The following is a 16,700-nucleotide window of genomic DNA, read 5'->3' as shown; positions in this document are numbered from 1 at the left end:
CTTTCTTAGCAAGAAACTATATTTTCCAAGGCGCTCCTATAATCAGTACCTCCTTTTTGCCCCATCAATGATTTGGGGAGACTGAGGGCAGAGAGAATTTTTACTTAGCAGATAAGAAAATTAAAGAAGAAAAAGTGCAATGTCTTATCCTGTTTCAGGTCATGAGTCAGTGAAGTATCCAGAATTAGAACACAAGTCTTTGGCTGCTGGCCTGGTGATGTGGACTAAAGTGGATTGTGTATTCTATAACCAAAGGTTTAAGAACTGAGATGATTTCTAATTTCTTTTTGGATTGGACAAATATAATGTACACGGGGAAAAAGTTTATATCACTTGATTTTCAAACTATGCTCCACCACCTATTCTTTTTCAATACACAAGAGAGAAAAGAATACTGCATTTAAAACCAAGATATACTTCTCCTGTGTAACCATTTAGTCTTCCTCAAAATTCAGCAACTATATTTGAATCCTCTTTTTTATCAGGGTTCAGAGACCAAAGAATGTGTTTTTAAAAGCCTATGAACATGGGGCACCTGGGATGCTCAGTGGGTTAAGCCTCTGCCTTCGGCTCAGGTCATGACCCCAGGGTCCTGGGATCGAGCCCCACATCGGGCTCTGCTCAGCAGGGAGCCTGTTCCCCCTCTCTCTCTGCCTGCCTCTCTGCCTACTTGTGATCTCTGTCTGTCGAATAAATAAGTAAAATCTTAAAAAAAATTTCTCTTCTTTAAAAGCCTGTGAACACAATAATTTATGTTCATCTACAAGATGTAAGAAATATACAAATATATAATCATAAATGTACATATGGTAGCTATTACTACATCATGTTTGATCACTGTGCTTTGTATTATAGAATGCTTGTCTGATGCCAGACTCACTCATAGGACAAACACAGCAACAATCCACTATTCATCCTTTATTCAGTTGGCTTTGCCTATGTAAAAGACAGCTGGCTGATTATTAAGGGAGTCAAAGAGAAGCAGAATAGTTAATTCTTAAATGTGAGGGACTTCCAAGTACACTACAGTGATAAGCTACCCTATAAAGAAAGATCCAGACATCTGGCAGTGCTAGGATCACCTCAGAGTACAGTCTAAGACTTAGCATGTTCTAAAGGATGTTTGAGATACTTTCTTTATATCTTTCATTCTTGAAGAGAGACCTGTGAGAAAATAGGTACGATTTTTCTCTCGTTTTCCAGGTGAGGATATCGAGACCCTGAAAGTTTAAATAACCACCCAACAATCCAACGATGAGAGGTCACGTTTGAACTCAGGTTGGGGGAGGGCATCAGAACCGATGCTTTTACACATTACACTCTTCTATCTTTAATCTATATACTCCGAATATTTTCTCTTTCAGAATTTCAAAAAGATCAAAATGGTTTCTTTTGATTGTTACCAGAAAGTTTCAACAATTGGCCGTATTTAAAAGACAAACTAGCCAAACACTAAAATGATGAGGTGGGAGGAATGAAATGGAGATTGAGCAAATATGTTTCTATTTAAGTCTTGGTCCTTGTTGTGGGATGTATACTTACGAGACTTTTTGGTGGTAACATTGACTGGGGGGCTTGAGGGCCCTGTTCCAGCAGTGTTATAAGCTCTCACAGAAGCAAAGTAGATGGTATTGGCTTTTAGCCCTGTGATGTTTTTGGTTGTGACATTCCCATTGACTCTAATTTTCCCAATTACGGATTCTTTGGAGTCATCTGTCCAGTATAACACCTGATCATTAGAAACAAAGAACAAATAATTCATTATTTCTCAGCAACTATTAACCATGGTAGGTTATGGGAAGAAACAGGAATATAAATAGAAGAATATTTTCTAATTACATGCTTATAATAACAACAACAAAATAATCAAAGTCTAATTTAAAAATACCAATTCACAATAGAAATTAGAGAATCTAGAGGTTTTTTTAGAATACCAAAATAAAGTGAGGCACCTGGGTGGCTCAGTCAGTTAAGTGCCAGACATTTGATTTTGGCTTGGGTCATGAACTTGGGGTCATGAGACCAAACCCTACATTGGGCTTTGTGCTCAGTGCTTGGATTTTCTCTGTCCCTCTCCCTTTGCCCTTCCCCCTGCAAATAAAATGAATAAATAAAATATTTAAAGAAAAAAAAGGAATACCAAAAGAAAGTATTTCATGAGCTATCTAAAGGTTATCAGCTTTAACAAAAGGTATATAATAACTTGGATGAAAAGAAGATTCATACCTTCAATCAAGGACTTTAGTTATGATGTTTTACCCTTGACATTTCCTCTAGAGTCGTTTAAATGACAGGTTAATTAATAATTCAACTTATATCAAGCTCTTTCTATACATTAGTACTGACTTAAGCACATAGAAAAAGACAAAAGAGAATAAAGCTTGCTAGTTAAGAGATTAGAATACGTAGGTGAACAAAAAGCAGAGGATGCATTCCAAAGATTTGATACTGGAAAAAAAAAATTCTCTGGGAACATGAGGAAAGACAACATCAGGGAGTGATTAGAGAAGGGTTCAAAGAAAAGAGGAGACTAGAGATGAGATTCCAGAAATAAATAGGATTCAAATAAGAGGTAAGGCATTTCAGGATTACAGTAGGAAGAGAGACCTATCATATGAATAGAACTTTCTTTTTTTTTTTCCTTTTCCCCTTCTTCCCTCTCTTCCGTCCTTCCTTCCTTCCTTCCTTCCTTCCTTATTTTACTTTCTTTTTGGATGAGAAGTTGCATTAAAAACAATAACAACAACAAAAAAAGTACAAAGTAAAATTTAGAAAGTTTAGAATTGTACATTTATTTTAACTCCAAAAGAAAATAAATGTATTATCCATCTGGGGAGTCACTGGATTTGCAAGTTAAAGAGTAATAAGTAATTGATAAGTCTCATCATTTGACTGTGAGAGTTAAGGCCCATAAATGTGATTTACTGCATGTTATACAGACTACAAAGGACAGATTAAGGAGAATCTAGGTTTTCTTTCTTATCACTTAACTGCCCTTTCCAAGATGACTATATCTATTCAAGTCATGCTCCAATTCAAAGACAGCTTTCCCAGTAAAATTCTCCTATGGCTTAAGATCATTGAGGATTAGACATTTATTACTCCCCAAGAAACAAATATGATGGTGATTTGTATAAATAAATAAGATAACCACTTGTTCACCTTAAAAATGGCTACCATTTGCTAATTTGCTTGCCTGAGATCACCTAGAAAGATCCCTGCTGCTCACTCCCCTCGATAGCTATAGACATACAATGTTATATGCTAAGAACTAGGATGGTAGTATAGGCTGCTGAACAAGAACTGCTGTGTGGTTAGCTGGCATATTCACAAGGAAAAGTGAAATTAATGTGGACTACCTCATAGCCCAACACTCTTCCAGTGTTTCTATTCCAGGCAATAGCATTCCATGACACCTCCATTTCCGAAGCAGAAAAACTCTGGACAGAAGTTCCCCTTGGGGCCAGTTGAGGTTCTATCATTTAAAAAAAGACACAATCATCTTCATGGAAATCAATGCAAAATATGCATACATGCCCAAGTATGACCATTCCATGGCTGACCACAACTTACCATCTTCCCCAGAGTAGACAATGGACACCGTACTCAGAGATCCTTCTCCTTCATTATTGTATACACCCACTTTGACTTCAAAGGGAGAGAGGGGAGTGATGCTTTCATTTCTATAAACAAACCTTGATGATTCTACAGACGGGACTCTTTCCTTGGTCCAGGCTGTTGAGCCAACGGGCCGCAACATGATGATGTACCCAAATTCCTCTCCATTCTGTAGTTCTTCTGGAATTGACTTGGGCAGAAGTGATCAATTACTGAGTATTTACAAAAATATTTTATAGAGCTATTATAATTTTTATTGATTATTTGGCATTTCTTTCAATGTAGACAAACACGGATATTAACCCTGTTTAATGAAACATTGAAAAAACAATAATACTTTTATTTGGACTGACAATTAAGAAAATGATCCCAATTAAATATATTCAGATAAATAAATGAAAAATTTAAATGGAAATGTAAAACAGGTTTTACATGTTTATATCTCTTTCCATGATTATTAAGTTGCAATAACAAAATGTAATAAAGGTGGTTTAGAAGATTGCAATATTTTATAAGTTAAAACATAATTTGTATATGAATTTTTAACAGCACAAAATTAACTTATTAACTATCTCAAGGCCAGCTGTGTTTTTTTTCATGAAATTTTCAACAAATTCTTATAAGATATAGATAATATAACTGTTATATAATAATATTTGCTTTAAGAAATATAGAATATTACTCAAACACGAAAGCATAAAAGACTGCTCAGTATTTTTTAACATACATCTTCATTAGTAGTAATACCAGCGTGCACTTTTCCTGACATTTTTTAAAAAAATAAAACAAAAAAACTTTGCTTATTCCCACAGAGACCAAATTCTGTAAGTTTCTAACTTATTATTTTTAAATAATTTATTATTATTTAACTAGCTTATTAACTTATTAATAAGTTATTATTTTTAAAATTACAAAACAAAAATAGATATAAGGTCTTCAGAACTCTACAAATATGACATATTATAAATAATTACATAAAATAAACATACAAAAATGAATTTATGCTTGAATTTAGACAAATATTCCACCTGTTTACAAGAAAGTTGTATTTAAAAAACTAAAAATTTAGGTCTTCTTAAAGAAAAATATCTTTTCTTTCCTTTTTCAAAAATTCTGATAGACTAATAAAGGCATACCTGATAGGACATTAATGCTTGAGTCCCACCTACCTACAACTCCTTTTCTGAGGTCTTCCTTTACCCATACATATCCATTCATTGTACCAAATTATCCTGAGACTTGAATCACATCTGCTTACCCAGCAATGGGCACCAGAATTAATGGTCCCATCTTAATCACTGTCTGTGCAGTGTCCTGGTGCCAAACCTTCATGTTCTAGAGTGGCTGACAGACCCCATCAATTCCTCTCCCCTACAGAGTTTGAATATGAAACACAGGTGGGGCAATCCTACATAAACTTAGAGTAGGCATTAAGTAGAAAACATACAGTGAATACAGGAGGGACAATGAGGCAGCAGAAGCCAAGAGAAAATGGAAGCCATAACTCACATAAAGAAGAGATAGAATGGAGTTGTTAGTGAAGCAGGAAGTCATAAGAAAAGGAAACAGGTAGAATTAGGTGCAAGCATGAGGAACTACTGGAGCAGGAGCTGGATGACCAGAGCGGCTGGCAGCAAACTAGAGCCACCGTGCTCTAGACAATGATGAACGATGTTCCAGTTCTTCATTTGACCTGCCTGCCTGGTTATTGAGACTTCTTTTCATCCTCATTACCTCCCACATAGCTTTAAAATAAATCCCCATTAACTGAGATGACCTGAATGGGTCTCTGTTTCTGGCCATGTGGAACAGTCTAACAAATACAGAAAGTGAAAAGAGGAAGAAAAATATAGGTCCTGAAATCTGGGGAAAGAAGATGTTTCCTTGTATTAGCACTATCACAGGAAGATCAGAGTTAAAACTGTTAATTTTTAGTGGAATCGAAGAGATTTATGAGAACTTAAGCTACTTGCTAGAGTATTTGATCTGTTTTTTGATGCTTCTCTGCTCACAGATTAAATCAAGATGTTTGGCTCATCTGAGAAAGTGAAGGATTTTAGTTTTTGGTAGTCAAGTACAATTAGCGTTTCTCACGATGTTCCCTCATGAAAGACCCGAGTCCGACGTACACAGTTTAGAAAGGGAAGAGGGGAAGATACTTACTTAAGGTCTCCATTTTTTCTTTCCATATGCTTCCCATTTCCCATATGCGGAAAATGATGGAAAATATATATTTAGCTATTTAAGATGGTCAGGACGAAAGTCTCCCTCTTTAAGCAAAGGAAGTGTTCAGTAGAAAAAAGAAATTCAGAAATTCTTCTGGTATTAAAATCTATTAAGGTTGGTAAAGATTAAGAACAGAATCTTTGGTTTAGACCAAGGGCAGCAAACCATGACCTAAGAGCCAAATCTTGTCTGCAGCCTGGATTTGGAAATAGCATAGTCACAACTGTCCATTTATCTACAGTATGTGGGCGCTTTAGATGACAATAGCAAGGCTGGATGTTCTGAAAGAACATGTGGCCCAGAAGCCTGAATACTTTCCCTGACAGACCCTTTACAAAATATATATATCAACTCCCACTATAGGTGTTTATCTCTTCCTCCATAGTACTTTATCCTATTATTCCTAACCTTATAGTCATATTTTATATGACATATTCACCACAAGTATCTCAAACTTGAGAGTACCTGGGAATATAAATTATGATAAGATGTGAATAAAGATACCCTTAAAAAAGGAATTGGCATTTACTACATTCCGAAAGTTATATAGCATGTCTAGGTTGCTGGAAACAAAGCAAAACAAACAAACAAACACAAAATATGCATTACTTTGGCACTGGAGAAAACACAAGGAGGATATTTATTTCAGGCAGATTATACCATGGTGTATTTACATGAGCAGCAACCTAGGAAGACCCGTGAAGTTGTCACTTATAAAGCGTAATGGTAGATTCTCACTGAATTTAAAATGGGCATTAGTTGTGCATTAGTTTTGAAAGCCCGTCAGGTATGATCTTATCTACAACAGTGGTGACTGGTCCTGGAACGGTCTCTCTGCTCTCAGTTTCGTTGTCAAAACCTAGTTCTGATAAGCTAGGGTGGTACCGTCCCTGACCTGCTTCCAAGATGGATTAAGACTATCTTGTCCTGTTGGCTTCTGAACATGCAGACCTTTCTATAAAATGTATTTTTGGACCCCCCACTGCTTGGAACAGAGAAGCTCTTCTTCAGTGAACTGAAGGAGTTCCTAAATGCCTTCTGGTGGCTTGAACTAATATATGCGTCGCCTTCTAAATATACATAACCTATTCCTTAAAAAAGTTTGGGCATCAGAAGGATTTGGCTCAGTAACTGCGTGTATGTGATGCCAAATGTAAGTGATACATGGGAAACTGCATCCATTAATGTAATTTCTGCAAGTATCTATCTATATATCTGATACCCCAAGAAAAAACACACAGAGCAAATGACTTTGACTAAATTTTTTTTTTTAAACAAACAGAGGCCAACAAGTGTTTTCTGTAGAAGGTGATAGTAACTATTTTATTTTATTTTATTTTTATTTTTTTTTTTTGATAGTAACTATTTTAAACAACGAGAGACACATGGGGTCTTGCAACAGCATGAAAGCAGCAACACCTTAAACCTGAGAGGATGGGTGTGGCGGTAGGGGAATTTGTGTATGAAAACAGGGAGTAGGCCAGGTTTGGTAATGGTTTGATGAAACCCGCTTTTAAAAAAAGGACATTATAGGGGCACCTGGGTGGCTCAGTGGGTTAAGCCTCTGCCTTCAGCTCAGGTCATGAGCCCCACATCAGGCTCTCTGCTCAGCAGGGAGCCTGCTTCCCTTCCTCTCTATCTCTGCCTGCCTCTCTGCCTGCCTCTCTGCCTACTTGTGATTTCTGTCTGTCAAATAAATTAAATTAAAAAAAGGACATTATAAATCATGGAAATATACATATTATATATATATACATACACGTGTGTGTGTGTGTGTGTGTGTGTGTATATATAAAACTCACATCCTCTCTTTAAGAATAGTAGACAAAGGATTTCCCATTCCTCTCACATACTGAACATGCAAAAGAAATTATTTACTAACCTTTAGTAATTTCTGACCTTAGAGGAGAAAAAATAGTGCATGATATCAAGCAAAATTCCCTACATACTATGATGAAATGCTTATTTGGCCTTTGAAATAAATAACCTAATAACCTACTTACCATTATACTAAAGAAAACCTCTTGTAGGCTTATGTGGGAGTCACTGGTTTTGTGGGAAATGTGTTCGGAGGACAGGAATAATTTGATTAACCTACTGCCTAAGGCAGATCTATAGGGACTCTCGTCTACCCTGAACCATGACATCGTGTAGGGATAAGTGGAATTCAAATTTAGGACAAAGTAAAAGAGTATGGAGTGAGAGTCCTGTGTTCAAATGCTCCACTGCCCATCACCCAAATCTTTTTTAAGATTTATTTATTTTAAAGAGCAGAGAGTGGGAACAGGGACAGAGAGGGGCAGAGGGAGAGGAAGAGAGAATCTCAAGCAGGCTCACGCTGAGCATGAAGTCCTATTGGGGGGGTGAGTGGGCTTGATCCCACAACCCTGAGATCATGACCTGAGCTGAAATCAAGAGGTGGATGCTTAACGGACTAAGTCACCAAGCAGCACCCCCCCAATGTCACATTTCTAAACCTGAAAGTGACATTACCCACCTCCTAGCACTGCTGTGAGGACTGAGTGACATGAAATGCCCAGCACAGCTCAGAAGCCCTGTAAGTGCTCCGTGAGTGTAGTCCCCTCTGCCGCAGGCCTCTGAGAGTTTCTTCTCTCTCAGTATCACCCACCCATCCAACAGGTACTCCTGCGGCCATGCCCCATTCCAGGCACTATGTTGGGCTCGCAATGTCTATGTGAAACTAGATGTCCAGAAGAAAGGACGACTTTTAGAGTAGCTACACCTGGTTTCTGGCCCTGTCATTTACAACCTTGAGAAAACAGCATCTCTGTGCCTGAGTTTACTCACAGATAAAAAGAGGTTACTACCACTACCACTCTTTCTCTCTCCATCTTTAATGGAATTTTGTAAGAAATAAAATGGACCTTTTATTACTGCAAAATCACTTACAGATACAATGAAGTACTCTTATTCAACAACAGTGTTTCTAAACCTCAGCACTATTGACATTTTGGGCCACATAATTCCTTGTGGTAGGGGCTGTCCTGTGCATTGTAGGATGTTTAGCAGCATTGCTGGCCTCTGCCCAAACACAACTCTTCCAACTCAGTTGTGACAATCAAACATGTCCTCGGATATTGTAAAATGTCTACCGAGGAATAAACCACCCTGCCTCCCAATGAGAACCCCCTTTGTACATGTTAGCTGGGATGATTTTTAATTAAAACATCCATGGCCATCATGCTCTTAGGTGTAATATTAAAATGTCCGAGGAAGTGGATGTTTTGGCAGTATGAAAGTTATTATCAAAATGTCAAAAACATGTACCCAGGCAATGAAACAGGGCAGGGCTCTTTTATCAGTTATAGCTGAGGCTCAAAGCTGACAACAAGGGTATGACATGATATGCATTCCAAAGAGAGACATCAAACCATTTATAGGCAAAATTTAGCCTCTCCCCTATGACAATGGTCTATCAAAGGAGTGTTTGTTTTTTAGGGAGAGAAGGGTAGGAAAGTATTTCTTTTGAGAGAGTTGTAGAAAAAGCTGTGCACTTCCCTCTACCAAGGGAAAGTAATGGGGCCACTTCTCGTTCTCTGCCTAACCAGTGAAGAGGCCTCACAAAGAACTACTTGGTATGTGCTCTCTGGAATTTGGGACAGATAGGTCCTTTTAAATGACAATGGCTGATACTTCTAAAGGAGACCATGGACAACACATGGTAGCAGAGTGAAGAGAGAGGCTAAGCAGGTATGCACTATATTGCCACTGAACATGGGAACAAAAGTATGTTTGCTGAGGATAAATGTGGATCTCCTGGAGGCCTATCCCCCAACCAAAAAACAAAGCCAAACAAAAAACAACTACCCTATAAAATAACAGCATCTGATGGTTACTAGAAAGGAAGTGGATTTGGGGGATGGGTGAAACAGGTGATGGGGATTAAAGCATGATGAGCGCTAAGTAATGCATAAATTGCTGGGTCACGACACCATACAACTTCAACTAATATAACATGTATGTTAACTCGACTGGAATAAAAATTAAAAACTTAATAAAAAAAAATAACAGTGTCTGGCCATTTGCCACTTGTAGAGTACACCAAAGTCAAATTATAGATGTACTAGCAATCAGAACCTGTTCAGTACTCGTCCTCCTCTCTCAGTCCAAACCCACCACAACTCTGGAGGAGCAAGAGGTACCATAGGGAGTAGGGAAGGAAAATTCAAAAGCAGAATGGAGACCAGATAAAGAACTGACTACACATTCCCTCTCACACTGTGGAATCCTTAGACTGAGGCAAGCCCAAGCTACTGGAGACGAGAAACATTAGGTTGGAGAAAAGTCTAAAGTTTATTATAATAAAGAAGGCTAAATTTTTTAATAAGTATAAAGATGAGCCTATATGTTAATTTGTAAGAATAAGAACCATAAAAGCTATGCCATCTGCCCAAGTTTTTGTCTGGATTCAGGGAAGTGTTTAAAGAATAGTGATAGGAAAAGAATTGTTTCTACCTGCACTCTACTGAGTCTAACTCATGTGCAAGAAAATAGTTCCAGAGATAATAAATACAAAAATGTCTGGTCCATCAATTAACAGTTGAAATGCTACTGATAAACCTTCAATAGACCATGAAGCTGTTTTTTTAAATTTGGGAGAGAATTGTGTTGAGTTAGTTATACGCTCTCACGTTAGTAGAAATAAAAGTTTCTAATACCTCCTCTAAGTAATTTCATCATCAGGAGTCTTTCTTACCGTGTATTTTTATATATTCTCAGTAGTGATCAAATAAATCTTTTTGTTTTTCAGTATTTTTCCTGGCCAACTAGATCTTTTTCTTTCAAAATAACTCAGTTGGACAGAAAATTACCTCCCACGTAATAACGAGTTCCGACCGACTTCCTCCACCTCCATTGATGTTTGTTGGTGCCACAACAGGGACTGAAAGCAACCAAGAGAAATGTGGGATGGCAATTATTAAAGTACATCTTCATCAGGAAGAATTTTGTTTTTAGATTTCACCTTTCAAAATCTCATGCTGCACATTGTGAGAGTCTTGCATTTTTAATGAACATAAATTATGTTTACACATATCCAAATTTCTCACAGAGAGGACACAGTTGTGTTTGATACATGAGCACCCTGGCTCCAAAATTAATTAAAAATCGAGTAACATCGTGTATTTGACATTATTATGCATCATCTACTAATTGGCAAAATGATGTTCCATTCAGATGGTAACAGTGACATTGCTGATTTAGTGCCTAATTATACAGTTGTGCTGTAAACAAGTTACCGAGGCAGTCTATTAATTAATTCTTTTTTTTAATAAACAAACTAAAACGAGTTTTCTTTTTTTTTAGTCATCAAGAGAATTTAACATTTAAAAATGCATTCTTAAAAATATATAAGTATATAAATTCTTGTTATTATAACTCTGTGTTTGAATCTCACATTCTCTTACTATGGAACAGGAAGGACTTTTCCTCTAACCTTTCACTTGCCAGCTAAGAAGATGGACCCCTGTCAGGGATGTAACAGAGGTGATTTTCTCTGTTTAACTCCACAACTCTAAGAATGTTCCAGACACTGATCATTTTTATGAACAAGAAAACAATTATGCCCTTCACATATACTATTAAGAGGACTGATATGACAAATAATGGGTAATTTGAGGTAAATTACAAAACTGATGAGAGTATGTGTTGGTCCTGTAGTATAAAATCAGAATGGGGCTTTATATATGTGGAAGTACTGAAATGTAATCCTTTTCATGAAATAATGGCAGATGCATCTTAAATCTGTGATAATGAATAAATCTTCATGATATATTTTTTAAAGAATGAATTTACACATAACTACCTAGATTTGGCCATTTTTGATCAAGATCCAGAGGTGGGGGTGGAAGTGCCCGGGTATGTTTGCTGACTGATAGACAGGAATTATAATACATAATATTTAATTGTCCATTTCAAAATTTTCTCCCACTGTGGAGACCAGTCAGACAAATTTAGAAAACTTACTTTAACTATTGCCATTTGATGCAGATGTTTAACTTTATAAACAACATAGTGATATGAGTCTAATTGTTCTTCTTAATAATAGCACCTATCAGACATTACCCATTTTCATATTCAAATTTGCCCTTTATCTGCTTTGATCTTCACAATGAATTTAAAAGATTGCCTTGTACCTACACCCTATTTTTTAAGTCTTCTATGGCCTTTGGCCAAAAACACATAAATCCATGTGGGTTCTACAGCTGCAGGATTTCTGGTACTTGGCAACTTAGAGTGACACTTTTCCAGGACCATTACAGCGTGTAGATACATAAGGAAATTATTTTAAATTATACTTTTATTCACTCTCTACAAAGCTTCCAATAGTCTGGGCAACAAAATTCCTTTTTTTAAAATTTCTTTTTCAAATGAAACATAGTAACCTAAAACCATATTGAGAAGAAGCTATGGGGGGGAAAAAAAAGGACACACCGGTACGATTTGGAAACTTGGGATAAGTATTATGAACACCAGGTCTCATCATGCTACTGAAACAAGAATGTTAGTGGTTAATAGAAGGCAGTACACACTCTTTACTGTAAAACTTTACAGTTAGAGTCAACCCTGCCCAAAGCTACCAGGATATCAATCAGCTGTAAAAAAAAAAACAGCCTAAAACTCAAGGTAACAGTGAGGCATAGGCCACCGCAGAGATTCTCCTCCAGCCAGTCTATGGTAAGGTCTGGGACTTTCTATATTTATACATTTCTTTATGCCAATCTCTTGCTCATCTAGGTTAAGACCCCTGGTTATGGAGAATGCCGGTGCCCATGTCTGAAGGTCTGAGCTCAAATCCTGACTCTGTCCGAAACAATCAGCTAAGATGCTGGTCATCCTGCTCTTCTGTAAAATAAAGGACTCTCCTCTCAGCTCTAAACTTCTAGGATGATCTCATTTAAGATCTTACAGTAAAATTATTTTGTTTTTCAGTCCCAATCCTATAATGAAAATACTTACATTATCTTTAATTTGAAAAGAGACTTAATGGTATCTGACAGTTGTGCACTTAATTGACGTACTTTGTGCTTGTTAAGCTAAGCCAGAGACGACAGAGCAATCCCTCATTTATACGACTGAATAAGAACGTGAACTTCGTAGCTGCATGCAGCAAGCAGATCAAATGTTACCCTGGATGTAAAGCTTAAGAGAAGAACAAAGAGGATCCACAGAAAAAAGCTTAAGAAGGGGTGATTTCTGAGCCAGGTTCCACTTGTATTTTGCTGTTCAGTGAACCAACTGATGCTCAATTAGTGCTTCTGTTAAAATGAGCTTAGGATTTACCTCATTTGCATGGGAAAGAATTTATACTATTGCTCAATGAAGCTGCAACTAGGTCAGAGTTGAGAAATAGATGGAAATATGTGGCTGATTGCACCTACAGAGTCTCAATTAATTCTTGGCTACAGCATTTAATGAAACAAGCAGTAACTAATTTGCATGTACAAATCTACAGATTCTCTGTTGGAGTTTGGCTAGAAAATTGATGAGATGAGAGGACAACTTCTGAAAAACTCTTATTTTTGACATGCCTGCTTAGCTATAATCATCTCTTATTGAACTTATATTTAGGAGAAAATACTCCCTACTTTGGGTACATAAAAATGTGAAAATGAAAGCTGCTGGTTCCTGCCTCTGACTTGGGACCCAAAATACTATAAGACCCATAAAAATACTTCTTACTTGTATGCTTTAAGAATGATACCATAAAGGATTTTCCACGTGTTTTAGAAGACAGTAATATCTTACCCGATGCTTTGGTTCTTAACAGTTCTGATGCTTTACTTGGTTCTCCAATCCCAATGCTGTTCCCAGCAACGACGCGAAATTCATATTCCACCCAAGGACTCAAACCAACCACTGTTGCATTGTATGTCTTGCCACTGAGAATTTCTGGAACTAAAAAAGAGGAGGGTATGTAAGGCATCAAAACTGGCACTACTTAACATCAATCAATCAATCAATCAATCAAATACATCTGTTTTAGAAAACCCACCTGAAAACATTGGTGTCACTTACCAGTTGAAACAGCCTGCCAACCCACAGAAAATGGTGTCCGAGCCTGAACAGTAAATATTTGAATGGGACTATTATTATCTGAGCCTGGTCTCCAGCTTAGTTGAGAAGTAGTACTGGAAATGTGTTCCACTCTTACATCCTCAGGGGGACCTGGTGGACCTTGAAAAATATGTTTGATGATAACTATATTGAAAATTATTAAATTCATTGATTTGAGATGGGGCACTTTATTTTTATTGGTATACTTAAAAAATAAAATATTGAATGTAATGTACTTTTAGCAAATTATTTGAGATAAAGCTTTATTAATTCAGTTTACATGGTGAGAGACTAATTTAGAAATCTTCCTTTGACGATTAGAAAATTCAGTCAGTTAAGCGACCAACTCTTGATTTCAGCTCAGGTCATGATTTCAGGGTTGTGAGACTGAGTCTCGCATTGGGCTCTGTGCTAGGTGTGGAGCCTGCTTAAGATTCTCTCCCTCCCCACTTAGTCTTAAAAAAAAAAAAAGGAAAGAAAATTCCAATCATGGAATGGTTGATTAACATCCGTCAGGGAGCTAGTCTCAAAAATTGAAAACAACTTTAATATGTTCCTTTTTCAAAAGGTAACTAAAGTAAATGCAGTTTATATGGAGACCTATAGGAATATATGACTTTGACCCTGTTCTGATGAGTATGGTTTATTATAAATAGAAGGCATGCCTAACGTTTAGGGACTGACACTGCACAATGAGTCTGACCTTTCCTTATAAATACACAAAATCTACTCAATTCAATATCGATATCCATACTACATATACCCTGGAGTCTTAAAGTTTAGAAAATAAAAAAAATCTTTATTTTTATCTCACTTCTTTATCAGTATGTGGTTGGTTATTCAAAGATTTACCACTTATTTACTAACATTTCTGGCTTGAATAAATAATGGCTCATTTATTTTCACCGTTATGCTCACCTCTAACAATGATATCAGCTACAGCAGATAAACTTTCTAGAGTTGTTTTTACCGTGCATAGGTATTTTCCTGAATGATTTAACTGAATATTCCTTATCATCAAATCCCCAACAGATTCCTGCAGATAGAAAATGAAAGGGGGATAAAAACACAATAATTCCCAGCAGGTCCCATTTTTTTTTAACAGCTGGATAAATATTAAATATGAGACAACTCTGAAATTAGGAGATATACTAGTATCATTGTATGATCCCTCATATATGATCCCTTTCCCTATCTCCTCTATTATAATTGCATCTAGAACACAAGCATTTGTATGAAATACAGTAAACAAAATAAAACAAAAACAGATGAAGCTTCAGAAACAGACAGTGGTTATCCATGCAAATAAATATGGGGAGAATATTTAAGAAAGATGTGGATTCATGTGAAAGACTTGATTTATCTTAGTAAGTACTTGAAAATTTCATCAACTTACTCCTCCAATCCTTTCAAAATGAGCCACTCCTTTTTTTAAGTCTATGACATCTCCATTGAAAGACCATATAAATACAACTTCAATGGATGGGTCATGGGACACCTGGCATGGTAGGACTATACTCTCTCCAACTGTAACGTCCATTTTGGAAGGTGGAATGGTAATAACAGTCCTCTCTGTTGAGAAAAAATATTATTATTAGAAAAAACTTTTAAAATATGACATATGGCAGCAAAATACATATTTTACATGCCTTTGCAATTGCTTGAAATTGTATAAATATAACTTGGAGTTCTACTATATTCCATATGAATAATTCTATTCCCCTTTTTTCAAATATGTCTGCATTAATCAGTATAGCTTATTACTTGTAATAAAAGGACAGTTTTACTCATATTTTATATAAAAATAAATAGCTGATAGAAAACTGTGGACTTCAAAAGATAGTATTCCATACATGAAAAATGCACCACACAGTTTTTATTGTTTTTTTTTTTTTATTCTGAAGTTCTAGGTGCAACATTACAATCCACACACTGGTTGCAGCTCTAGTCTGGGTTAATTTTGTATACTATGAGAAAAATAATGCCATTAAGATCTTAAATATAATATTTTATATAGAGATTTATAATCACAAGTATATATTTACTGGTGTGAATATAATATCTATCCCATATCTGACATAGCTCTGATAATAATTTTCTATTTTATCTAAAGACACAATGTGAAGGGGAGAGATGTATGTTGTCCTCTCTTACCCAGATTTTCCAAAGCTAGAATTCTACATTTATCATAAAACACTTCCCATTAGAAATATCAGTCATAGTGTCAACCACTGTTCCATAAGTCCTAGCATTTCACTGACCAGAGTTTCAAAGGTCATTTCCAAAAGTGTTCTAGTTGGACTCGAGAGTCCTATATTTCTCTGATTAAAAGAGACTCATAGTGATAGATCCTATCTGACTACATATATATATATACATATATATATATGTATTTTCTCATAACAAAATGAATAGTTTTCTATTTTAGAAGGTTTATAATTGACTGAAAGGGGAAAATCAGTAAACACAAAGAAGCCCCGGGCATACGTTTGGATTCAGATAGGCACTATTTTACTAAAATAAAATACATTTTAAGGAATTTACATTTAAGAATTAAGAGTTTAAGCAAATTATACTGAAAAAATACTGTACATAAAGAAGTTTCAAAACTGTGAAATGAGAACCTGGAGAATCTCTTTCTCTAAAGATCATTTGTGAGATAAAGTTTAACCCTGTAGAAACTAATAATCTTGAGTTTTAAGGTACATATTGATAAAAAGAGGCATGGAAAAATAAAAGCACATTTTATATTTCTGCATATAATGCAGAAAATTGAACTC

General features: G+C 36.1%; 1 protein-coding gene across 1 annotated transcript in view; it reads right to left on the bottom strand.

Annotated features, from left to right (window-relative positions):
- The window catches only part of CNTN6 (contactin 6), a 246,849-nt gene that overhangs the window by 9,832 nt on the left and 220,317 nt on the right, over positions 1-16,700 (bottom strand). Inside the window, 8 exon segments of the mRNA XM_032867430.1 lie at positions 1,543-1,729; positions 3,360-3,475; positions 3,574-3,808; positions 10,677-10,747; positions 13,612-13,761; positions 13,882-14,040; positions 14,839-14,956; positions 15,317-15,492. Coding sequence (XP_032723321.1) covers positions 1,543-1,729; positions 3,360-3,475; positions 3,574-3,808; positions 10,677-10,747; positions 13,612-13,761; positions 13,882-14,040; positions 14,839-14,956; positions 15,317-15,492 — 1,212 coding nt within the window.

The sequence above is a fragment of the Lontra canadensis genome, unplaced genomic scaffold, assembly GCF_010015895.1.
Source record: "Lontra canadensis isolate GAN:19392208 unplaced genomic scaffold, GSC_riverotter_1.0 scaffold34, whole genome shotgun sequence".
NCBI classification, from domain to species: Eukaryota; Metazoa; Chordata; class Mammalia; order Carnivora; family Mustelidae; genus Lontra; species Lontra canadensis.
Note: the sequence above shows the minus strand (reverse complement) of the source record. Positions and strands in the feature narration are given on the sequence as shown.